Here is a 27655-nt window from a genome sequence, read left to right as displayed (position 1 = left end):
AAATAGACTGGAAAGGAAAGTACTAAAAATATTCAATTCTTAATTTTTAAATAGAAGTTCTATAAAGATTATTTAATTATGGTTTATCAAAATGATGGACCATCATGAAGATATTAGTTTTGCAAATTAGTATTTAATGACATGAGAAAATGGTCTTAACATAATTAGACTAAAAAGAACAATTTCTGAAACAGTATGTTCTGCAAGACCCCTTTGTATGGCTGGAAGAATATACTACAAAATGTTAACAGTGATGATTCCTGGGTGCTGATATTAATAGTGATTTCTTTTTCCTTTTTTCTGCCCTTCAGTATTTTGTAAATATTTTAGAGTGTATCAGTTAGGAATGCTTTTGGCTGCAGTAACTGAAAATCTGACTAACTGGTTTAAACAAATATTGGTTAATTTAACTTATTTTTTTTATTTTACATTTTTAGATAGCAAGAAGTCTGGAATGGGAACTTGTTGGCATTATTTCAGCTGCTTCATAATGACCTTCTTTCAGTTCTCCCATCTTTAGCTTTGTTGCTTATTTTCCCCTTAAAGGCTTTTTGCCTCATGATGACAAATTTTACCTTAGTAACAGGGAATCATATCTGATTTCAAGGTAGAAAATGGGACCAGAAATAGTGTTAGTCATGCCTGTTCCATTTAGATTCTTTACTGAAGCCCCTCTCTGAAAACTAACACCCAGACTGATTTTATTTTATTTTTTACATCTCACTAGCCAGAACTGGATTACAGGGGCATCCACAGCTGCACAGCAGGTAGAGACAGACCGCCATGTGTGGTTTAGATCCATCATAAGTCAATGACAATATCTTACAAGAATACTGAACCTTGAACAAAATCAGGATTCTATTAGGAGGGAAGAAAGTGGGAACGTGTATTTAACAGTGTCTTAGGCTAAAAAATGCCACCCCCCCCCCCACCTCCAAAGAGATCCAAGCCCTGGAACATCTGAATGTTATCTAATTTGGCAAAAGAAGGTCTTTGCAGATCCTTGGGTATTAAGGATCATTCTGGGTTATCTGGATGGGCCCTAATGAAATCACATGTATCCTTAAAACAAGGAGGCACCAGGAGATTAGACACACATGTGCATGCACACAGGGGAGAAGATGACGTGAGGATAGAGCGGAGAGAAATGAGAAGACATTGGTATTGAAGAGATTCAGACTGGAAGAGGCAAGTAACATATTCCCCTCTAGAGCCTACAGAGGGAGTGCAACCCTGCCAACAATGATTTCAGCCTAGTGATACTAGTGTTTAACTTCTGGCCTCCAGAACTGGGAGATAATATATTCCGGCTGTTTTAAGCCACCCGGTTTGTGGAGATTTGTTACAGCAGTCGAAGGAAACTAATACATATAAAAAACTGACATTTTATGTCTGCCACATAGACTATATATATGCAGAGAGACAGAGACAGAGAGACAGAGACCAAGTAATGTAACATTACTTTCAAAATCTTGTATTTATTACTTTTAGAAGAATATTATTTTTAAAATAAAATAATTTGTAAAATAAAGAATTCTTCCCATATTTCCATTTCAAAGATATAATATATTTTCATCAAGGTGCTGCCCCCAAATTTACACAAATCTTTATATGATCCACGGGCGTCTATAATCAATTCCACTGACGTCTACAGAAATTGCCTGGGCATTTTCAAAGCTGGAATTGGCTGCAAAGGCTAAATAACTGACACCCTGCTAGCTTTATTTTTGCATTTTTTTTCTATTCAATTATAGCCTTTAGTTTGGAAAAAGAAATCTGTGAGCAAAAACAAATAGATTCATGCTAAATCCAAAAGCTATAATTGGGACAAGTTTTTAAGGAAGAAATTAAGGAAATGGGAAAAGAGCAGTGCTCTCAATTTTCCTACAGAAACAAGGTTAAAATAGCAATAGTATCTTTAATCTGCCATGGAAAATAAGTGAGGGATGACAGAATATTGGTATTCACTTCAAAGCCAGTTATTAAATTTTTCCTTTTTTCCCTCCAGAACTCAACACGACATGGGCTATTTTCAGACTATGATCTCTCTTTCATCAAAGTCAGCACTAGCTGTGAAGACCACCTGCTCCACGTAATTACCTTAAATACACTCTCAGAGTCTCCTGAGTCAAATGACCTATTTTTTGGTGAAATAAGATGTCTCTTAACTTTGGCTGTGTGAAGTATGCTCCCAACCCTAAATTACTTATTCACAGGAGACAAATGCTCCGGGATCAATTCAAAGCACTGATCTCTCTCAGTGGGCCCATCAGAACTATATTCCCAAAGCACAACAAGAAAGCAATCTGCAGATTACCAGCTAGAAATGACTATGTAGGTTGAAAACCAGACAAATGGAAAACCTGCAAAATTGGCCTTCTAAAAACCTTATTCAGATAAATCTAAAAAGGGAATTAATTTTGCTTTTATTCATGTAGGAAACAAACATTCAGATTCTGCCTTTAGGAGAGAGCATGCTGTTTGTTCAGTGCTTGTAATGATTTTATATTCATCAATGAACACTTTTTTCCTGACTCTTTTCCCCAACACTATACCAATACATTTGCATAGGTGGGGGAACACCTATATCAGTCTTGGGGGCCAGGCATGGCTTCTGTGAAGAAGTGCATCAGCTGAGACCCAAAGGCCTGGCAGGGATAATGCAGGTAAGGAACGTGGGAAGCAGGAGTGTGTGAAAGGCCTGGACAAGGGGGTCAGGCCACTGGAGCCTGGAAGTATTTAGATATGGCTGAAGCTCAGGGCAGAAGGGCTACTTGGGTAAGCTAAAAGGTTGAAAACATGAACAGCCCACAATTCATGGAATTCCTGCTGAAGCACAAAGGATGTGCCTCACCTGCAAAAGAGTATTTTGTTCTAGGGAGAAAAGTCTGGAGGGGCAGGAAGAGAAGAAGAATAACCTAGGAGGGTACATGAGTTATCCAGGAGGGAGGGCAACAGGGAAGACATGAAGACAGAAAGTATGTAGAAAAGTTGTTACATTAGAGAAAGATTAAAAAGTACAATTGTTGGGCTTCCCTGGTGGCGCAGTGGTTGGGAGTCCGCCTGCCGAAGCAGGGGACACGGGCTTGAGCCCCGGTCCGGGAGGATCCCACATGCCGCGGAGCGGCTGGGCCCGTGAGCCATGGCCGCTGAGCCTGCGCGTCCGGAGCCTGTGCTCCGCAACGGGAGAGGCCGCAACAGTGAGAGGCCCGCATACCGCATAAAAAAAAAAAAAAAAGTACAATTGTTCAAGACGGTAACACGACAAGAACTGGTGAGAAGAGTGAAGTCAAGAACGACAGGAAGACTTCAGGTCTGGACAAGGCAGCGGGTGGGGTTCCCAACACTGGGGTAAGGGTACCCTGGCAGTGGGAGTGGGGAGTGGGATGTTGAATTCAGTGTTGCCTTTGGGACGGGGCCTCAACACAGAGCTGCTCCAAATGCTGGTGATATATATACATCAGAATCCCCAGACAGTTCTGGGCTGGATATATCTGCACAGTGATGTTTTAAATCATGGGGGAGCTGGCAATGATCAAGTTCACAAGGCTATCTTCACCCTGAGTGCAACCCAGGTAGCAAAATAATTTATTACCTATTACCTCAGAATACTGTCTTAAGTTTTATTTATCAGACATTTGATTGGATATTCTAGGAAAAAAATCTTTAATATCAGAGATTATGCAAATGGATACCTTACTCATGATACTACTAATATTGTTTAAAAGTATACTTTTAGCTACTATTAACATGTGATAACATTTGCTTTTAGGATATAGGGGAATTATTTTCTGGGGCTTTCCATAAAATAGGTAAGTAATGATAGTTTACACCAAAGTCATTTTGTTTTTAATGTGCAGCTGTATGCAATGTTTATGGAGTACTCACATATATTATGCACAGGAAACATCTACAACTTCAGAGTTTCAGAACTTTCTCTGAAGCTTTTTAATTTTAAATAACTCTATGTAAGGCAACAACTGTAGCTTAAATACTACATTTATATAGCACGAAATAAGGGAGGCTGAACCAGTGAGCAGAATGTATATAGACAGCAAAGCAAAGTTAAATATAAGCATGTTATTGTCTCCAGGGCATGCAAGCAGAACTACATAGCCCATCTTCCTCCACATTTCCCTTCCACCTAATTCATTCATTCTGCTCCTGACCAGGGTTACTTCCTGCTTAGAGTTTATAGTTTCCTGACCCTCTGTTGCCATTTCAGATTTTGTTAATAAACCTAAGAATGATGTCAGTTTTGCCTTTTCCTTTATTTTCTGTGGAAAATAGTTCCTGTTACTTGATTTTGGTGGAAATCATGCTTGAACTTTAAAAAATAACTCAGTATCCCAGAATATATATGGGCATTTCCCCCTATTTACTGTTTAATTCTCCTGCCATCTTCCAAAAAAAAAAAAAAAAAATTGGGATACGAACCACCGTGGGCACCATGCACCCAACACTTAGGTCAGCCAGTGGTCAGGCTCAGCTTCATTTGTGGTGAGCCAACTTCTCTGACACTCAGCTGTGCCCAAGGCAATGCCACCACACAGGATTTACCAGGGTGTGCAGGTCAGGGGAACTGTGAGGTTTTCCTTCTTTGTTACCCTACTGCAAAATGGTTTTGAAAACACACACACACACAATGGATATAGACTCCAATGCCCATTTTCCTGTTTACCCAAACAAGATGGAGCCCATGTGACAATAAAGGTGGGACTATCACTAAATGCCTGAGTGCTATTTACCCTGTGTTGTATCAGTTCATTGTTATTCTCTCGTGGGCTCTCTTTCACTCTCAATTAACTACCACGTATAAGAGTTCTGTCAATGAACTATCACCCCTCTCAATCTGCTCTGCAGTCTTCTGTCTTGGCCCAACTTTAACCACATAATGGAAATGATAACCAAGACCTTGCTTTCCATCCATCTCTCACAATGGAAACAAAGAAACAACCATAGTAATCTCCTCCACAGAACCTTCAAGCATCCCACCTTACTGGTTATTAAATTAAGTTCAACCTTCTAATATCAAGGACTTTTACATAATGTCTCTAACCTATTCCTTGACCTTATCACTTAGTAAATATCTCCACGTCTCATGCACAAGTCACTGGACCACTCACCGCTCTCCACCTGTGCTGTAAACTGTTCATCTGTACACCTTCTACTTCCTCTGCCTGTAACTCCCTTCCTCACCTTCTCAGCCTATCAAAATCCTACTCTTGCTTCAAGACTCAAGTCAAATGCTACTTTCTCCATAAATCTATTCATGATGCATGAAGCAGAAATTAATTTGTTTTTATCTGGGCTTCCAAAGCCTTTGGTAATATCTCTACAATGTATGACATGCATATGAATGTGTGTGTGTGTGTGTGTGTCTGTGCGTGTATGTATGTAAATTTAACAGCAGGTCTTTGAATTTAACATTTGCTATTTTGACTGCTTGTGAGTGGTTCTAAATGACCATGACATGCATTATTTATGGTTTTACAGAAGCACTGATTGAATTACCCACTGTGGGGAGGACATACTGGAAGGAGTCTCCGAACTAGCTGTAAGCCCAGCTTGTGCCCCAGCAGCTCTGTTCACTAGAAAAGGTCAAATACAATTGTGGGGAAAACTATATGCTGTAGTAATATCCTTAAATCATGGAACAGATATATCCCTTAGTGAATATAAAAAGTTTCTAATCTTTATTCAGTGTTCAGCATTTGCCAAGTACTGTTCTATGCACTTCGTATGTATTGTAATCATTAATTCTCACAGCAATTTGTATGGTAGGGGCTATTGAAATACCCAATTTACAGATTAAAAAAAACTAAGCAAAAGAAGGCAAAAAATATTAATTGCAGATGCAGAGTTTGAACCAAGGCCATATTACTCTATAGCTTGCACCTTTAACCAACCCACTCTGCTATCTACCAGTGGTAAATATGAACGGTCTACTATAGGTATATAATTGTACACCTATACAGGTATACTGTATCTCTACCTCTCTTGGGCACCAAGATAAATGCCTTTTGGTTCATTTCATCAATAGTGCCCAGCATTGTTACTTGTAAATAGCTGACTCTAAAACTAACAATAGGTTCACTAAAATGTTGAACCTCAAAACTTCTTTCCAACACAGAAAAATATCTCATTCACTCATAATTCTTTCTTCTTAAATGCAAGGCTATAAATTCTCATTTGCCTTAGGGTTTTTCACTAAAAATTAATTTAATACATATTGGAAACATTTAGCTCCGTCATTGCAGCTATGTAAAGTAAGCATTGGCAAAGAAAGTGCAGCATTAGGAGAAATCCTTAATCTACACTTAGGGACCACTTGTCAGAAACATAGTTAAAGTAGATTTGAAACACCTCCAGGCCGCCTAGGTCCCTAGCGCTATAAAGTATTCAAATTTTCACTCTTTGACCGATTGCTGTTTAGACAATTCTGATTTTATGAAAAAAGAGAAAGGAATAATGAGTCTGTACTATGGGGATTTATACACTCCATTCCTTTCATTCTGTACAGGCTGACATGCATTTCATTAGCATTTGCGTTAAAGCACAGGAAGGTTGTTGTGACCAAGTGCCAGAACCAACATATCCTTGATTAAAACACTGGGAGGGTTTAAGGATATGTCAGAAGTAGGAGAGAAATCATTAATAAAAAGATTCTAATGAAATGAATACAGGATGTGGAAACTATAGTCCACCAACAGAAATGCTGCTTCCAGATGTAGCCTTGCTTATTTTTTTCTTTTAAAACAACCTCTAATATATTGCCCCTAGTTTTAAACTATCAAGTTCATCAGGGTAAGAAATTACTTTTTCATTGCTACCAAGTGGCTTTTCATCAGGGATAGCTTTTCATCAGGACTGCCAAAATGTCGAGGTCTAAATACTCAAACTGCATCTATTGGAGGAAGAAAAATCACTAAAGGTTAGAAGGTCCCAGTGGTTTTAAGATTGCTCATGATTTGACATATATAGCTGAACAAACAATATCTCACTGGACATCATTGATATTTATTGGCTTGAAGCTACTCTGCGTGTAAGGCAAATGGAATGAAGGTGATGGACTGTGCTTTAACTATATGAAAATGGACAATTTGGCAATTAAAAAAAAATTATTCAGTAAGCCAAACAATTTCATCCTAAGTGTTCAATGTTAATAAACTGTCTTTAATATTTCTCTGAGTAACAGGTAGATTCTCAGTATCTTCAAGCTGAACAGCACACAAACCTCTTCAAGCCAAAACCTAGGCATTGGGAGTGGAACTGACAAACCTGATATGCAGTTCTGGATACAATGCTGGGGTCCATGCTGGCCTGCGTGAGCCTAGAGGTGGCAAGTTTGACTCTCACAGGAAAGGCTGGGGCCATGTGCATTCGAACAAACAACCCAGAACAGATTGATATGTCGCAAAATCAAGACTGCAAAATGGCATTTTTTGGACATTTTTGTTTTGAATTCTGCCTTTTCAAAACTGGGAACTCGTGAAAACTTTTTAATTACGAATTTATTCTTTATCCTTGAGAATTTTAAAGTAATTTTTTAATACATCCTTTACCCTTCCATTTATGATAAAAAAGGCTTTTGTATAAAAGACTTTAATCTTAGAAAAGGCATTGCTTTTAATGTAAGCTGAGCAGAAGTGGCACAGCATTTGTTCAGACTGGTGTTTACGTCACTTCTCTGAAGTTAAGTGCTCTGTTGTACCCGCAGGCTTGATTTTTCAAGAAGCTACTACAAATGTTGTTCACTTTGAGAATGGGTTACTTGGTATTTTGTTTTTTGTTTTTTTTACATCTTTATTGGAGTATAATTGCTTTACAGTGTTGTGTTAGTTTCTGCGGTATAACAAAGTGAATCAGCTATATGTATACATACATCCCCATATCCCCTCCCTCTTAAGCCTCCTTCCCACCCTCTCTATCCCAGCCCTCTAGGTGGTCACAAAGCACTGAGCTGATCTCCCTGTGCTATGTGACTGCTTCCCACTAGCTATCTATTTTACATTTGGTAGTGTCTATGCTACTCTCTCACTTTGTCCCAGCTTTCCCTTCCCCCTCCCTGTGTCCTCAAGTCCATTCTCTACGTCTGCGTCTTTATTCCCATCCTGCCCCTAGGTTCATCAGAACCATTTTTTTTTAATTCCATATATATGTGTTAGCATATGGTATTTGTTTTTCTCTGACTTACTTCACTACATATGACAGACTCTAGGTCTATCCACCTCACTACAAATAACTCAGTTTCATTTCTTTTTATGGCTGAGTAATATTCCACTGTATAAATGTGCCACATCTTCTTTATCCGTTCATCTGTCGATGGACACTTAGGTTGCTTCCATGCCCTGGCTATTGTAAACAGAGCTGAAATGAACATTGTGGTACATGACTCTTTTTGAATTATGGTTTTCTCAGGGTATATGCCCAGTAGTGGGATTGCTGGGTCGAATGGTAGTTCTATTTTTAGTTTTTTAAGGAACCTCTATACTGTTCTCCATAGTGGCTGTATCAATTTACATTCCCACCAACAGTGCAAGAGGGTTACCTTTTCTCCACACCCTCTCCGGCATTTATTGTTTGTAGATTTTTTGATGATGGCCATTCTAACTGGAGTGAGGTGATACCTCATTGAGGTATTGATTTGCATTTCTCTAATAATTAGTGATGTTGAGCATCCTTTCATGTGTTTGTTGGCAATCTGTATATCTTCTTTGAAGAAATGTCCCATTTTTGGATTGGGTTTGTTTTTTTTATATTGAGCTACATGAACTGCCTGTATATTTTGGAGATTAGAGAATGGGTTATTTGACCGAGGTGGTTGTTACAGATACTGTCTTATTGAATCACCGAAGGGAAAAAATAAAATCCTTCTCTTCTATCCCCCTTTTGATTTCTCACCCTCATGGCACAGGACTATAATGTTAAGCTAAGAGGAGACTGTCAACTACGCTTTGTGTTGTGGAAATGCTGATATGAATATACAGAACGCCCTATAACCTAAAGAAAACAGCATAACAAAGAAAGGGGCGGGAGGGGATAAATCATATTGTTGCTTAGAACACAGTTTTAGGGAAAAGTTAATGAAAGACATCAGTCACAAACTGTCTTTAAATACTGCCAGACAACAAAAAAGTGAAAATAACAAGTACACATCCCTAGTGAAAAACTCTGGAAGACAGACACAAAGCAGAGGTGACATTGAGCCTTGTAAGAAGAATCCTGTGCTGTGTAGTCTAAATCTTGACCTGTCAAGCAAACTCTTACAAGAAAGTAATTAGATCCGCTATCTAGGGATGAGTAGCGACTTCTTTTCCTTTTATGGTTTATAGGCAGCTGTCGTTGAATTTATGCCTGAAAACTCTAATAGCTTCCTTTTTTTTTTTTTGCGGTACGCGGGCCTCTCACTGCTGTGGCCTCTCCCGTTGCGGAGCACAGGCTCTGGACGCACAGGCTCAGCGGCCATGGCTCATGGGCCCAGCCGCGCCGCGGCATGTGGGATCTTCCCGGACCTGGGCACGAACCCATGTCCCCTGCATCGGCAGGCGGACTCTCAACCACTGTGCCACCAGGAAAGCCCTAATAGCTTTCTTGATGGTGTAAGCAGAAAGATTTTTATAAGTTCGTGTTTACTACAGTCTCCACTGATCAGATGTTATATAAAAGTGCTGTGTTTCTTAAAATGTGTTTTGTCCCATTAGCAAGCATAATAAACATGAGGATCACCTGGGGAATTATTGGAAATCAGATTCCTGGGTCCTGATGCCAGGAAGTCCAATTAAGAGGGTGGCAGTGTCTAGAGTTGGTTTGGAATGGAGTCTTTACTCCCATTAACCACATCAGCTTTCTGATATCTCCCCAAATAAAATAGTAATAAATAATTAAAAATACAAATCTTACATGCACTTTGAATATGAAACGTTAGAAAAAATTTCTATTAAAATGAAGCAGAATCTATGCAAAAAAGAGTGTGCACACTATGCAAACTCAGCTTAAAGACCATTTTTCTAGGTTCATCCCTCCCTTGCCCTCATCTTCTACCCAGGTTCCTGACCACTTGCCCCTCGAATGCAGAAATTCTAGAGCAGCTGCTATACGCAAGTCTGGTGTGGGACCCAGATATCCACATTTTAAAAAAGCACTCCAGGTAATACTGAGGCAGAACCTGTTATTCATTCTAACATTTTATCAGTTCCAAGGCAGCCACCTGCGAAGCATAAAGTGTTGAAAAACAGAGTTGCGGTTTAGTCTATGAAAATAAGATTTTTTAAACTGAATTGAATAGCAGCTCCACCCCTACCTCCCCCACCTCTAGTAGGTGAGAGCCTAGTACTAATGGTGCCAAACCACAGGAGAAATGCCATAGGTTCAACCACTGCACTAACAACCCATCACTGCTAGAGGAAAAAGAAATGCATGCTTGTGTCCTTGACCTGAGCGGTGTACCATCTATACGTGTATTGAAAGGCAAGTAGGGACTTCCCTGGTGGTCCAGTGGTTAAGATCCCATGCTTCCAATGTGGGGGGTACGGGTTTGATCCCTGGTCAGGGAACTGAGATCCTGCATGCCGTGTGGCACAGCCAAAAAAAAAAAAAAAAAAAGAAAGAAAAGGCAAGTAATTTATATATTCTATATGTGTATAGAACAGACAGGTTATTTATTACACAAGGAATACACTGAAATACAGAAGCCACCTGGACCATATTAAAAAGACACAGATTTCTCAATATAGATATTTGTACAGACAGAGAGCTAACGTAATGCCTCACCTCCACCACCACCTTCATGAGCGCCTCTGGTGGCTGGTCCCGAAATCCTTCATTCTATACATTCTTGACCACATACTCGACTGAGGTATCTGTGGGCTGCCCCATCAGGCCATTCTTTCCTTCTGTCCAACAGCATATCCACTGAGGGCAGCTCACAGCTGTCTGTTGTCCAATATACCTGTCCTCTGGAGGAATCCTGTAGTCTGGAATTCTTCCCTTCTGGCCTGCACTAGTCCCTGGACCTTACGCCTTCACTAAGGAGCGATCTACCCACCTTCCACAGGGTGTCTTGGTTATTCTGAATGATCCTCTGCTTTGGCTTCAGGAAAGTATTACTGCCCTTCTCATTCTCCACCGTGCTGTGGCCAGCCCTGAAACCCAGCCAAGCTTCTGCTTCTCAGAGGCTGGCTCTGCTCCTTATAGCTTGGCCAAGGGACAGGTTACTCAGAATCAGGACACTGCCAAGAACTTAAGTATCACTTTGGTCCAGAAAATCTATACTTCTGGAGTTTGACTCCTGCCTAGTTTAAAGCCCAAAGTCATTAAGTTCCTTGGACGTCTGTATTAGCAGACTCAGGCTCCCATAACTGAATATCATAGGTGGGTGGTTTAAACAAGAGAAATTTATTTTCTCACAGTTCTTGAGGCTGGAAAGTCCAAGATCAAGGTTCCAGCAAGGTTTGGTTTGTGTTGAGGACTCTTTTCCTGGCTTACAGACGTGGCCACCTTCTTGCTAAGTCCTCACATGGCCTTTCCTCTGAGTTCAAACAGGGTGAGAGTGAGCTCACTGGAGTCTCTTCTTATAAGGACACCAATCCTATTGAATCAGGGCCCCTCCCTTATGACCTCATTTAACCTTAATTACTTCCTTAGAGGCCTCATGTCCACATACACTCACACAGGGGGTTAGGGCTTCAACATATGAACTTGGGGAGAGACACAGCTATTCAGTTCACAGATACAAACACTTACATTTTCCTATTTCTCCTTAGAAAATACTCAGGGATTTGTTCTTGGTTTCTAACTACTATATTGTTAAATAAATCGTTGCTAATAACATAAAAATATGTGTTGATTAATTAGATGGGGATATCTACCCTTCTTAATATGGCCGATACATTTAAACCAAGAATCACCCAAATCTTTTTTCTGACCTTCTTACAATGTCGCATTCAGCAGTTTGATGTTAATTCAGGTTTATCCTCAGGAACTTTAGATATATTGATAAACCCTTCAATAAACAATTTAAATGAACACTCAATAAAAATGGCAATTTCACAAACAAATTTTACTACCTGAAACTCGAAATCATAAGAAATTTGGAAATAAAAAATAATTATGAAACAAGATTTATATTTTATACTCTTGAATTTTCACTTTTTGAAATAAGTATCTATTATAAAATTATACAAAATGAAAACAAACATATGCACTTCAGGAATTTATTCCCTATCAATTCTTACCAATAAGAATGCTAAATACTAATAGTGTTTGAAAGGATAATACATTAACAAAGTAATAATTTGAAATGCAGAGATGACTGTCAAATTTATGTCTCCTTATTCCTGATCTCCAGCAAGCCATCAATTCTCCTCTCTAAGGGTAACAAATAGTGTGTTGTATATCTTTCCAGTGATTTCTCTATGCACTTGAAAGCATATGTATGTTTCTTTCAAATTATTTCAGTTAGTTTATGCATGTTTAAATATATCTGTCACATACATATACGTGTGCATGTTTATATTCATTAAATATAAATATAAACATGCACACATAGATGTATGTAACACTGTTCTGCACCTTGCTTTTTTCACTAGATGCTTGGAGCTATTCATTCTGCTTAAGGGTGCGTGGAATTCCATTCTGTGAGTGCATGATAATTTATTTTATCTGTCCACAATTTGAACATCCTTACTGACAGATATTCAGGTTGTTTTCAATCTTTAGCAATGGATAGTCTTATACATTAGTTCACACCCATGTGAGTGTACCTACTGGGTACATTTTTAGAAGTAGAAATGACGGTTATATATTTTATATTTTAATAGATTATAACTAAGAGACTACATTTTTCTCCATACCCTAGAAAAATTATTGCTTTATAAAACTTGCTTTTTAAAAATCTTTATAAATCACAAGTAGAAATGATATCTCGTTGTTTTAATTTGCATTTCTCTTATTAGGAGTAAGATTATACATTGTTCCATATATTTAGCAGCCACTTATGTTTCCTTTTTTTAAAAAAATAAATTTTTTACTATAAATAGGTTTAGATTCAGAGAAAAGTTGCAAAGATAGTCTTTCCATATATCCCACACTTGGTTTCTCATACTATTAACACTTTACATTAGTATGTCATTAGTATGACCATATCTTGGTCAAAATTAATGAAATGATGTTGATACATAATTATTACCTGCATTATTAAGTAACCTTATTCAGATTTCCCTAACTTTTACATAATGTCCTTTTTATACTCCAGGATCCCATCCAGGACTTCATATCATATTTAGTTATCATGTCTCCCGAGGCTCCTCTTGGCTGTGACAGTTTCTCAGACTTTTCTTGTTTGATGACCTTGACAGTTTCAAGGAGCACTGGTTGGGTATTTTGTAGTAAGGTGTGGTTTTCTCTGACTTCTTTCAAGAACTTCTCTTTGCCTTTGTTTTTTTTTGCAGTTTGAAACTGGTATGTCCAGTTGTGCTTCTTGCCTGGTTGGTGTTCTCTGAGCTTTCTGGTTTGGTGTCCATCATTAATTTTGGAAAGTTCTTGGCCATTATTATTTCAAATATTTCTTCTGCTCTGTTCTTCTTTTCTCTCTGCTGATATTCCAATTATGTGTATGCTACATCTTTTATTATTATCCCATAGTTCTTGGGTGTTCTATTTTTGTTTCCATTCTTTCTTCTCTTTGTGTTTCAATTTTAGAAGTTTCTCAGCCTTTAGTGGGCCTGTGTCTTTGGGCTGTGACCTTCACAAATATTTCTCTAATGAATAGTTTTTTTTCTCTCTGCCACCTACTAAGAACAGTAAACTCTGCTTACAAGAATGTACTGGCAAAAAGTTCTGGGAAAAAAGTTGCCTTTTGAAGGCATTTTGGAGGAAACTGATAAGTTATCTAAAGAGATTACCATTTAAAAAGAATAACAGGAGAAAAAAAATTATTCAGAGCTGAGCTCAATGACTAAACTTCATAAACAGTATGGTAAATCTTTTGCTATGTATGTTTACCACAATTTTTAAAAATTAAAAGACGTTTCATTTTTATCACTTATACAGTTTTGGTTTAGTTTTATTTATTTATTTATTTATTTGCAAAATCTAATTGTTCCAAATTCTTTTACTCTTTCTATTTTCCTGGAGCAATCTAAAAGTACTATTGATTTTCTCTACAAGCTATTAACTAAAAGATGATTGTTTTTTAAAGGAGCTGTGGAAATTGATAATAAAACAATTAAAAAGGTTTTTCCCCCCCATTTTCTTTGCCTTCAGCAGAAACCTCTCATTTGAACAATAATCCCAGCAGATAAAATGAAAATCTCTGTAGCCTTCAGGCTAGTCAGATCAACAAGGTAATCTAAATCCACCATAATCCTATTAGAAACAGCCAACAAGGGACTTCCCTGGTGGCACAGCGGTTAAGAACCCATCTGCCAATGCAGGGTACACGGTTCGAGCCCTGGTCTGGGAAGATCCCACATGCTGTGAAGCAACTAAGCCCGGGCGCCACAACTACTGTGCCTGCCCTCTAGAGTCCGTGAGCCACAGCTACTGAGCCCGTGAGCCACAACTACTGAAGCCCGCACACCTAGAGCCTGTGCTCCACAACAAGAGAAGCCACCGAAATGAGAAGCCCGAGCACTGCAGCGAAGCATAGCCCCCGCTTGACGCAGCTAGAGAAAGCCCGCGCACAGCAATGAAGACCCAACTCAGCCAAAAATAAATACATAAATAAATAAATTTATTTATAAAAATAAAAAAATTTAAAAAAGAAATAGCCAACAAAATATTTATTTAGACCTATTCTTTTTAATAATATGTCTCAGCTCCAGAGCTGTATCAGTTGAAGTCAGAACACAATTTTGAGTTGCTTCCGTATTATACCTACTAGTTTTCTGTGATGTATTAAAAAAAAAAAAATAGGGAAAGATCCTGATAATAAAGGTTAGCATTGACATAACAGGTGTACACAAAGAAATCCGTCTCCTAATTCAAAGGCAAAACATCACATATAAATTTAACTAAACAAATATTTCATTTTTCCTTTAGGATTGGGTCTTCAATACATTTTCAAGTTGAAATATTAGCAATTAATCGAATCCTTAGTCTATGAAAGGCAACCTAGAGGCACCAGGGGAACGTCCATCCCCGTCCCCATCATTTTACCCATAACTAACTTTATGCTTTGATGACTTGTCCTTAAAGTTCTTGTTCTACAAAGGGTAGAATAAGAAGCATAAAGATATGCATGACCTGCTGATTATAATAATGCCTGTTACCCAGTTATGACCCATAATATCACAATTAGAGAAACATTTCAAGATTCTTCTGCCATGTGTTAACAAAATTGCTAAACTTTGTAAGACTTTCAGATACAGTCACAGCATTGGGAGGCCTTTAGAGGAGATTTTGCAGTGTACTTAGAGATGACAGATATACCCATGCTGAGAAAGAGGATATCCCAGGTCATCTAAACACTCTTATACCTCCCAGTCATGAATGGATGAGCCAGACTTTAAAAGGCGATAATGAAGAATTAAGTCCCTAAACACCCCCTGAGCTATGGATCATGCCATCCAAGGAAACAACAGACAAACTAACAAGCAAGCACAGCTTTACAGAAAATGTATTTTGAAAAGGAATAAAAGAGAAAAAAAAATACATATAAAATAGGAGAGTAATAATAATATATGCTGTTTTATAGCATTTTCTATGAAATAGGTATTAATAACACATATTACTTCGTTAACTCTTGACAGAAATCCTTATGAACTAGGAACTTTCATTATGCTATCTTACAGATTGGGAAACTGAGGTGGGAGAGATTAAGTAATTTACTGAAGATCACAATAGCTATGACTGGTGTTACTTATGAAGACCCACATTCTGATTCAAGAGTCTACTTATCTTAATCTAGATACCAGCCTGCTTCTCGAAGAAAATGAATTTCATTTGCTGGCTTCTGTAGGAATAGAACTCTTTGGAACTTATTCCTGAAATGTCCAGAGTCCAAAGTCAATCCTGCCTCACTTAGTATCTTTCTCCCCTTTCCAGGATTGGACAATGTTAGAACAGTTGCTGTACTTTGTTACTTTACTAGCGTCACCTAGACTCCTTTTGTTTTCAGTTGGGTGATGTATTTGAGCATCTATGTAATACTATTATTTATCTGAATTACTGATGCAGTGACTAGGAAAGGAGGAAAGCTAAGTATTCGCGAATGTTTCAAACAAAGCCTGGGTCCACAAAAGGCTAAACGGTGCTTTCCAGAGGAGTGATCGGTAGACTCTTCTGTGGTTGTGATGGTGATGGAAGGGGCTGAGCCTGGAGAATCTGCTTTTTACCCAGACTCTCATTTTGATGGATCAGCATTCCCCCAGTCCTGTCACTAATCATGACTTACCCAGTGTGTACCAATGATCCTCTCTTTTTTGTTTTTCTATAATTGTCCTCCTTTCTACCCACATTTCTGCCTCTGCTATTTTTCATATTGACTCAAGTCTATCTCCTGGGTCTATCTCTGGAGTCTATCTCAAGTCTATCTCAAGTCTATCTCTGGGTCTCCTGTCGCTCTAATCTCCAGCTACACTTCACCCCCAATCCCAAGGACCCAGTGCTGATGAAATATGACATGTCGCTACACAGGAGAAATAAAAGGGCTTGTGGAATACGCAATTCATAAAGCCACAGGGAAATGTAGTAACGCTGGTGAATCTGCTGAATCTACTGTGGGACACTAGACAGTTTGGGGGAGTAAATTATCAAGGAGGACAGGTGAGATGAACTTTCAGAAGGTATATCCAGAGAATCACTCAGACATAGCAAAGCAAACATCACATAACTTAACTTTCTCTCCAGGAATCTTTGAGACTTGAGTTTGTTACTTTAAATTAGTGAACCAAATTGGAATGGATTTACTTTTGTCCAGCATCTATTCCTTCAGTACTTCCCGTCATGTATCAGATCTCCAGATACATATAATAATATAATGATAATACAAAATAATTCCATTTACCTTTTCACTAGATTCAGAAGGTTAATGGAAGCAATCAAGTTCTGTTATATGAGGTTATATACTTGAAAGACGGTGAGGTTGGTATTTATAAATCAATCATCATGAGTAATAACTAACTCTCTTCTGCTGTTAAAAAGCCTTTTATAACTGTTATTAATCACGTACCTCTAAAAAGCATGAAATATTATTTGGGACCACAATTAAAATATTGCTATTTGAAAGCAAAAATAAAAACGAAGCTGGAAGATTTGGTAATATACTTCCTCAAAACCCAATCAAAATAATATGCAGTATTTTTTTAACCTCTTTTACTGGCGACTTAAAGGGGCGGGGGGAAACAAGTGATTATTGACAAGATATAGGAAATTAGTCTAAATTTGAATTTAAGATACCACAGCTCAAAGAGCAACTTTTTTTTTCCCTTGAGAGGAGTGCTAGTAGACTAGGAGGCATGGGAAGAAAGGAGACACAGTTGTTCCTCAGTCTCCAGGACACACCCCCTACCCCCATACCAAAATCCCTGGATGCTCAAGTCCCTTATATAACATGGTGTAGTATTTGCGCATAACCTACACATATCCTCCCACATACTTTAAATTAACTCTAGGTTGTATAATACTTAATACAATGTAAATGATATGTAAATAGTTGTGAATACAATGTAAATACTATGTATAGTTGCCAGCTCATAGCAAATTCAAGTTTTGCTTCTTGGAAGTTTCCAAAAATGTTTTTTTTCAAATATTTTTAATCCGCAGTTGGTTGAATCCCTGGACATGGTACCCACGGATATGGAGGGCCGACTGTATATATTTACTTTTGTATGTTTGACCTTTTTTAGTGCCATGTATTAATTTTTCAGATATTAAACATTGATTACTTAGTGAACATTTTACATTTTATTAGTTTTCATGGGGCAAACAAAATAAAATAGAACTAAAATTGACATCTTATAGAGTGCTGTATGTCAATTATATCAAACTGGAAAAAGAAAAGGTGTGTGAAGTAGGTTTCTCAATAAAACTTTTCATATCCTGACAAAAAAATCTAAATCTCCAACTAGAAATTCACGTAGAAAGGAAAGGAGGAAATCCTTCCCATAACCAAGGTTAAGTAATACCTGTTCATTATTATCCTTTTAATTCACGTCATCTTTGATTCCTAATCTCATGTGAAACTTGCTTAAAATTCCACACACGATTTTAATCTTGAATCAGCATCTGTCTACATACTTAAAATTTGAGGGCCAGAATTATCTGGATAATGTCAACTTTTCTCTCTCCCATTATAACAGGCATCATTTACCACCCTCTCCCACCTCCCATTTTCCTCTCATCTTAGTTATATGTAGTGCCCCTGATGGACTCATGAGAAAAATATTATTACTAGTGATGGTTGCAAGAATTAAAAAATCAAATCCTCACACATAAATCTACTTTTTGAAGCTTTTAAAAGATCACTTAGCAGCCTAGAATTTAAAAAGAATCAAAGTATTCATATGGAAAGGTAATAAAAGGCAGTGTGATATGCAAACAACACAACTTAGTGGTACGTTTAATGGAAGTATCTGTACAAAATGCACGGAGGACTAGTTTTTTAATGCCTGGAATATTTGTATTCTGACGTATTTTTAAAATAGAAAGATGAAAGAATGCTTTCAGATTCTGCTGCCAGTGAACCAAAAAATAAGACGGTATTTCCAATTCATTGTGTACATTACTTGTATGGATGACTGAAGCTTTTGAAAATTAAAATGCTTAATAAGCAAAGATTCATTTTTGCAGTTTATAAATAAATGACCGGATATTTGATTTTTATTTACATTTTAACTAGAAACTTAATTTTACTCACAATGAAATATATATGTATATACATTATACATACACACACAATGATGGGTCACAGTAAATTATGCATATATCTGTATTTTTAAACTACTCTCTGTTTTGAAATGGTATTGATCCTAGCAATAACACAAGACATTGTCTAAGTTCATTTTAGTCAAAATTAGTGTCTATGTGGAGAGAGAGAGATTTTAAGGAGGCATGGGAAATGCAGAAGCGGTGAGGTAGGAATGAAGGGAATTGTGATTTAAAATATGCGCTTTAATATTTCACTTTCTTTATCTTAAATCCAACGTAGAAACAGGTTCAAGAGGAATTTGCAGACACATTCAAAGAGAACTGACAGTCAATAGAATATCTCTGTTCATTTCAGTTTCATAGAAACCAATGTGTTCCTACTTAAAAATCCCAGTCCCTGGTCTATTTGCAATGGCCTTCAGTCAACTTTATTTAATCTGACTTCTGGTTTCCATTTTTCTTCCAAGTCTTTCATGGTTAATAACTTTTTCAAGATTTGTAAGATGATGAACATTTGTCAGGTAGGTTTATCTGCTTATAACACCTAGTTAATCAGAAGAGATCTGTTGAAAATCTATGATTCAGAAGTCCTCTTCCAAGCTGTTCTTAGCTTTACTCACCTGTGTCCTAATGAATCCTTTTGGCTGAAAACCTTTGCAAACACAATGATCAGACAACTCAAATGATGTGCCCTTCACTGGCTTCAGGCACTATTATCTATGTAGAAGTATTGAAGACCTTGCTTCTTTCTTTGACTGTAACTGCCTAACCTTACCCTGTCCTCCACTGCCAGATTAGGCCAGATCTGTTCTTTACTCAAAGAAACCCAATACTTACTGGATATCATCCAAGTGTCTAAAGTTCAAAGTATTTTACATCACTCTTCCCATCTCCCCTTCACTAGACTCTTACTCTGAGTCTCCATTCAAGATAAACAGATTTACTTGACAGACCTCCAAATATGCTCAGTATGGGCTCAGCACTGTCACTTATCTCAGCATCCCCTTGTCTAGAATGTCCCTTCCCTCTTCACCTCTTTTCAACCTGCTTCTTTGCCTGCTAAAATTCCACCGTCCTTTAAGGCCAACGTCAAATGTTAGCCCTTTCACAAACCTGTTCTTGATTCACCCAATAAGAATGATCTCCTCTTGGAGCAACTTTCTGCTCCTCCAATACTCACAGTCAACCTTGTCTTATTGCTTAGTCATATACTCCTTCCTCTTAGATTCTAAGCTCCTGGAGGAACAACAGTTTATTCTTCTCTGTACAAACCAAAGTATCATGTACTGTGTCTTTCACACAGTAGGGGCCCAACCAATACTGATTGAATAAATAAACAATGGAAGTGTAGACAAGCTATTTATTTAGCTGAAAACTTTTACAGGAGATTCTGGTTCCATTTTGGAGAAACCCAGGTCAATGTCTAAATTACCTCAGTTGTGCCTCTCTAAACAGGGTATAGATTTATATATGCAAGTGCCATACTAGCATTTCTTAAGCAAAAACTATAAAAGGTTTCTTTACATTAGTGTCTTCTTCAAAGAAGATAGAGATCATTCAAGACACCAGATTTTTCACTTACTTTGAGGATCTTTTCAAAGAAAAATGGTACTTTGAAGCAGTAAACATGATATAGCCATCTGTTTGGGTTTTTTCCTACCAACTCAGCTAAGGGAAATCTTACTTCATATTGGCGGAATCACTGACAAGACTTTTAAACATAAAACGATTTGAGAAACAGAAAATGCAAAGCTGCCCATATTTTCACCACTGTGTGTACAGACTTTGAACAAATGTGATTAATAATTCACTTTTAAAAATTCAGTGGAACACCGGTAACCTAAGTGTCAGAAAACATGCCTAATATTCATGTTATAAGATAACCATGCTCATATCATACTTTAAAGATGTGAGCGGATGTGAGGTAATCCACGGCTTATAGGGGAATCTTTCAATTTACCTTTCTTCTTTCCATTCAGTCCTTCAACACATTAATTAAAATGCACTACACTAGCACAAAAATACATGGTGAGCTCATAAAGACATGGTCCTTGTGTAAATTTTACTTATATATAGTCCTTTTTTTACACAAAATGTAACAGTTTCTGAACTGAAGCCATTGTTTTTCCCTAAAACCAGCTCTTCTGCTTAGAGTTGTAAGTTTTGCTAATAGCATCATTTCTCTCCTTTCGTTTGAAGCCTCAGAATCAGCAAGGCCCTCAGCATTTGTCACACAAACTACTGCAATATTCTTCCTATTATGTGTACTAACTTCAGTTTTTTATGCTTTAAAGCATTACAAAATATCTTGGTTCAGCTGCTTACATTTATTACTTATCTAATTATCTAATTAAGGACTCTTGAGGCAGTTATAAAATTGTCCCAAACTACTTTTCACATCTTAATATTTTTTGTAAAGCTACACCCAGCTTCATTCAAACTCAATTATTTACTATCTCAAACATATTCCACCAATTTCCTCTTCTGTATAGTATTTATTCAAGATATTCTTCCCTGTGACCTACTCTTCCCTCCCTACATAATCACAGAAATTATAACTTCCTTCAAGAAATATCTTAAATAATAATTTCTCTATAAAGTCTTAAAGGATTCTCACAGATGTTTACAAATATCTACAAATAAGATGTTTTCAAAGTACAAATATCATCATTTGTATTTTCTAAGGAACTCCCACATTCTGCTTCACTTTGTCTAATAGTCCACTAGGCTACACAATCCTAAGGCAGAGGTAGCTTTATTTACCAGTGTTCAGAGATGGTTCTCAGAACTTTTATTTGCTTATTGGTATTTCTGATTACAAATCTTCTTCTGAATCCTACATATCTTCTAAGTCTTATGCTGAAATATGGTAATAGCGACCAACATGGTTCCCATACCAAGCAGAAGACCAATAATAAAACCCAGTGAAGGAAAGGGACTCTGATCTGTGGTGCTTTAGGCTTGGGCCATCCACAGACTTTTCATCACATCTATGGATTTCTTTTAACTTGCTTCTTTACTTACTCTTCCATTTTTATGTTTTTCTCTCATTCTTCTACTTTCTCTATCACTCCATGTTAGGCAAGCAGCGATATTCTCCAGCATTTTGCTTATTTCTGCTAGTAGCAATCAAGGATTAAATTTTTCTCACTCCTGGGATATACTATAAAAAATGATAATTGCCCTTCTAGGCTATTGCTAATCTCTAAACTAACCTCCAAAGTTTGTGGAGAAAAATAAAATGAAGAGAATTCAAACTGAATTTCAGTGTTTATTTTTTAAACTCAAATGAGTTGTCAGTCAACTTAGGTGGCATTAAAGGGGGGAAAGAAAACCAGTCAAATAACTAAAGTTAATATAATGTGGTTTTGAATGTGAATGTATATATTGATATATAAATAAATTTATATCGATCAACTGTATAAATTAAAAGAAAATGAAAATACTTCCATAGCTTTCTTAAGCACCTTTTCTTTCTAAGCTCTGTTCGCTTTCATGCAGTGAAAGCATGGAAATCATTTTCCATATTATCAAAAATGAAATAAAACTTGGAAAGAAAGCAGAGATGAATCTAAGCTGAAAATTATTATAACTACATTTTTTTCTGCAGAAAAGTTTTCCCAATAGCTATATTCTTTCTTAGGTTTTATTTATACCCATGACTTTGTGATATAAGACAATGGTTTTCCCAATAAATGTCCCTTTTGAAATATGGAGTAAATTAAAAATAGTAACTGTAGTGAAACTGTAGATAATTTAGAGTGAATGGGTAGAAAACCACTTACCCCCAGTTGCCACAGTGATTTCACGTAGGAAATGGCCATAAAATGGAAAATCGAAGGACAGATTCACTCTCTGCAAGGAACAACAACCAGAAAAGAAAATCAATAATGTGCATAATAGTAAATGTAAAATGAAGAGCCTTCTACCTAAAAGAAATGATGCTTCTACTTTGCACCACTATTATTGTAGTTGACTATTAGAACCTGAATCTTGGATGGAAAGAAAGATTTTTTCCCCTGGTAATTAAATGTTTAAAGTATGTGAAAAGAATAAAGTTTTGCTGTTGTGGTCTGTTGATCTGTTCTTCAGTTACAAAGGGAATCTAGAAGTTTCAACTCTGAATCAAGCTATTCTCTTTAACATCACCACTGCCTCTCAGTTGTCCACTACAAAGTAGGTCAGCCATCACGATAATCTTAGGGTTCTTTTTAGTTTGATTAATCTTCTCCAAAATAGTAGAGCACGTTATCTGTCAAGTTTCACTGAATTAAAAAAATATATATTTATTTTACAAAATTATATATTCAATTTATCTTCTGTGCATCCCAGAACAAAAGGCAATTTTACGGAACAAGATACTTTGCACCTACAGATCTAGACCTGCAGATATTTTTATTTTTAAGACACGATAAACTCCCCAGATTCAGTATACAGATGACCCCTAAACAACAAGGGTTTGAACTGCGTTGGCCAGTTCCACTTATGAGGCATTTTTTTTCCAATAAATATAGTATCTGTGTTTTCATTTTACAGATCTTTAAATTATCAAAGTGTTGAGAAAACTTTGATCAGAGATCACAATATATGAAATCAAAAGAACTAGGGTTTGAGTCCTGATTCTATCCAGCCCTTGGGTGAGTCATTTGTCAATTTCCTTATTTTTGAGGCAGAGATACCAGTGTGTGGATTTTCAAATGTGCGGGGACTGGCAGCCCTAACCCCCAGCGTTGTTCAAGGGTCAACCGTTTTATGTCCACTTTTAAAAGCACAGAATCAAAGAATAAAAAATTTTGGTTACTAGAAAGCTACTTTTACTTTGTAGAGAGGAAAACTGGAGAGACTTAGGAAGAAAGTTCATAAATTTTGCCCCTCTTTTTTCTAAAAAGGGATCTGAAGCTTTGGATATATATATTTATAATATATCTTTATATATCTCTTTATATAGATAGATAGTAAGATAAAAACAAGACACAACAAAGCAAAACAAAGAAAAAGAAACCCTAGATATTGTGTATGTTTGAAATGATATGAACCAGATATATTATTATTAGGCAAGAAACAAGAAAAACAGGGAGCTATAACAAAGGTGGTTAGCTGAAATAAAAGGATCCATAGGGAAATTAATCGGCTGATTTAGAGCCTAATAGCATGTACAAACTACCTATAGTAAAAGATTATGTTAAAATTCAACAATTTCTATATCATATCTCTCCCAATATACAAATTTAAAAAAAAGAGAATTATATATAGCTAGATTAAATTTAGCTCTTTCCAATTGTACAAATGATTGCTTTTTTATATCCATCAGAGATTTCTAATGACTTATTTGGCATGATATTAATCATTCAAAATTTACAGTGACTTTCCATTAGGTTTTTTTTCTTTCCTTTTTAATGAAAGCTGCATCTTCAGAAAGGGTTTATCTTCATTTTTATTTTATGCTGACTAATGGGAACAACAAAATCTATTTTCACTGCACTAACTGAAATGAGTGGTTACTAATAACCCTAACATAAAAGCTTCAGTGGCAAAATCATTATCGCAAAGAAAAGGTCAGACATAATTTTATAAAGGCACTTGCTGTAGTACACTGTTCTCCATCATTCTAATTTATTTCCACGCTCATGTGCAAATCGGTAAAATTTACAGCCCTTTGGCATTCTCATTTCCAGAATAAGAGTTTGGTTTAAACATCTATCACTAACATATCAAAGATGAACCAGAGGAATATGACAATTTCTCAGCCACAACAAATGTTTAAATATTTTAGAATAAAATTGAGATAAACAAATATATAAGTTAAAGACTGTTTTTGAGAAGTAAATAAGTTCTCAAGGAAAAATTGCTGATATATTATCCTGAAGCACAACATCAATGATTGAAATGTTTCCCTGTTTAAATGACCAGATACCTTAGTTATCACCATGGCCTGCTTCACACTAATAATGGCAATGACAATTTAGAAAGGTGTTACCTTCTCAATAGTTGTGAAATCTACCCATTTCTCTCCAGGTACTACTGACACCCTTCTCCAAGTATAGATCACTTTTTTTTTTTTTTTTTGCGGTACGCGGGCCTCTCACCGCCGCGGCCTCTCCCGTTGCGGAGCACAAGCTCCGGACGCACAGGCTCAGCGTCCATGGCTCACGGGCCCAGCCGCTCGGCAGCACGTGGGATCCTCCCAGACCGGGGCACGAACCCGAGTACCCTGCATCAGCAGGCGGACCCCCAACCACTGCGCCAGCAGGGAAGCCTAGTATAGATCACTTTTAGCGTAATAACTTGCTCACAGGTGTCTTGGCTCCATTTTCCCTGGAATTCATTCTCCATACTATCTAGCATATCACTCCCCCACTTCAAATCGTTCAATCTAGAATCCCATTGACCCTGGAATCATGCCAAAATAGTGAAAACGAGTTCTAAGACCCACCACTAACTGGTCTCTCCTACCTTAAGATTCTCCCTTCGTATTTTCTGTTCAGGCCAGCCTTCTAGAATAACTTTTAGTTCCTTGAAACTGCCACCCTTAACCCTGGGCTCTGGTACTTCAACATGATGTCTCTTCTGACTGAAATGGTCTCTCAACCTTGGCTGGTCATGGCGCCCACGTTCTTTGGCTTAGTTTGGTTGGTACTCCAAACCTGACATAAGGACTTGGAGCAGATAATTTGTTTGGAAGGTGATCCTAGGAAGCATTTGCTAAAGGAGGTGGGAAAAGTGAGACAAGGAAAAGAGAAAAACTAGTAACAGCTATTGGTTGTGTTACCACTATAGCCAGGTCTCCCCTTGGAGACCTTCTGAGAAAGAGTGGGGGGAAAATATGCCTCAGAATCATCTCATTGGAGGTTAGGAGGCTGGGCTACTTATCCATCAACGCCTATCTCCTGTCGATCAAAGGTGCTCCTGTGGGCAGATGAATCCCCCCTTCCCCAGGATTACCCTTGCTTACCCTCAGGCAGAGAGAAGAGCCACAGCACTTGATCTGAGGAGTTGCTAGTATATTAGAAGCTGCCTCCCACAGCTTCAAGTGAACTCAGGGAGGCAGAAGGGATATGGGGCAAAGCATCAAGAGGCACCGCGAAGTGTCACATCCTCAGAGTCCTACCGTGACTTCTTAGCCCAAGTTAGGCTTCCTACTGTATCTCACCTAGCATTCTCTCTATATACATGCACACGTGAAACAACCGCATGGGGTTCAGATTTTAACTGCTTCAAAGTGAAACTCGGCATCAGGGTGGTTAAGAATGGCCCAAGTGGGAAACCAAAATTTAAACCCAGATTTGAAAGACAACAAAGACAATGCTCTTAATTACTGAGCTATTGAAAATAAAGTGATAAGAAGTGTCACACTTAAAGGCAAATTTTTGAAAATTATCATCCCTCCTTAAAACACATACAAACACAGACACACACACACACACTCAAACACACACACACACACACATACAAACTACTGAAACATAAACAAAAATCATTAAGCACTAGAATTTCATGAAGGGCTTTAAGCTAATTTATTATATATTCAGTATAATTACCCTCTGGGTAATTGGATCATTATTTTATCTCAGTATGGTATATAAAACAGGCATGGGCGGGGAGCTAAAGGAAAGTTTTATTTGTTCATTCATTCATTCATGCAGTCAGAAATCATTTATTCAACACCTTATATGTACCAGGCACTTAATCAGGGTCTGAGCATCATACAGTAAGTCCCACCCAGTTTCTTCCTTCAAGGAGTTCAGAAGATGGTGCAGGAGAGCAACATGGAAGGATAAACAAGTAGGACCAGGCAGGGTCAGAGTAAGGACCCAGAGAGAACACCTAACCCAGAGGAGATGGCATTGAAACTCTTTAAAAGGAATCACCAGAAGCTAGTCAGATGAGACCTGAAGGCATGGGAGTGGAAGGGATTGTGAAAATATATGTAGAAGGTAAAACTGGAAGGATCGTGATTAATTGTATATAAAAGCTGGGAGCGGGGAAGAGCTGTCTAGAATGTAGGACAGGTTTCTAGCTGGGTGACTGGTGGACCATAATCCACCAACTGAATTGATGAATACGGGAAGAAGAGCTATTTTGGTTAGGTGTGAGAAGGCTTGCTGTGTCACTAATTAATTACATATCCTTTAACTATATAATTAAAAAAAAAAACCCCAAATTGTAAATGCCACAGAGGACCCTTCTGAAATCAAAAGGGTAAACAGAAAAAGAAACGTAATTTTGAAATTTAGTTGACTTAATTGATGTACATGACAGAAATGAATGTTTTCCTATCTTGGATCTCATCCCATAAGAAATATCTAATGTAAAAGGAAGAAGCATTTCGGAAAACTGTCATGTGAAGACACAATAAATTAATTAACAGGGCGAAATATAAAATGAAAACTCAGAAGTGAAATTTTAACAAGCATGTGTGGCATAAATAAAATCAATTGAATTTGCTAATTCCTTACACTCTGCAGAAAGGAGGGGTATCGTAATTTTGAGACAAGCATAGGAAGTATCACAGGGGGGAGAAGAAATTTATGAAGCATGCTTTGAAAAGTTTGCAGAAGCATATAGATAGGTTCTAGGTGGTGTGTTGCAAATTTATGGCAGGTACAGCCATGTATGACTGTGACTTTTAAAACCACATCATGCTCCCTCACAGCATGCCCCGCGGAATCACTGCTGGGAACAGACTATCAGAGGCAATTAGGGCCATACTCAGAGATCTCTAAGTGCGTCCCCACCTCTTACTGCCTCTTTTACATATTTTTCTTATGCCTATCGCCATCCGGCT

At 37.5% G+C, this 27655-nt stretch overlaps 1 protein-coding gene across 3 annotated transcripts in view; it reads right to left on the bottom strand.

Annotated features, from left to right (window-relative positions):
• PLXDC2 (plexin domain containing 2) overlaps positions 1-27655 on the bottom strand; it is a 410586-nt gene that overhangs the window by 175610 nt on the left and 207321 nt on the right. For all 3 annotated transcript variants that reach the window (XM_067702751.1, XM_067702757.1, XM_067702766.1), the window contains exon 4: positions 22656-22725. In XM_067702751.1, coding sequence (XP_067558852.1) covers positions 22656-22725 — 70 coding nt within the window. The remainder of the gene's footprint in view (positions 1-22655; positions 22726-27655) is intronic.

The sequence above is a fragment of the Pseudorca crassidens genome, chromosome 1, assembly GCF_039906515.1.
Source record: "Pseudorca crassidens isolate mPseCra1 chromosome 1, mPseCra1.hap1, whole genome shotgun sequence".
NCBI classification, from domain to species: domain Eukaryota; kingdom Metazoa; phylum Chordata; class Mammalia; order Artiodactyla; family Delphinidae; genus Pseudorca; species Pseudorca crassidens.
Note: the sequence above shows the minus strand (reverse complement) of the source record. Positions and strands in the feature narration are given on the sequence as shown.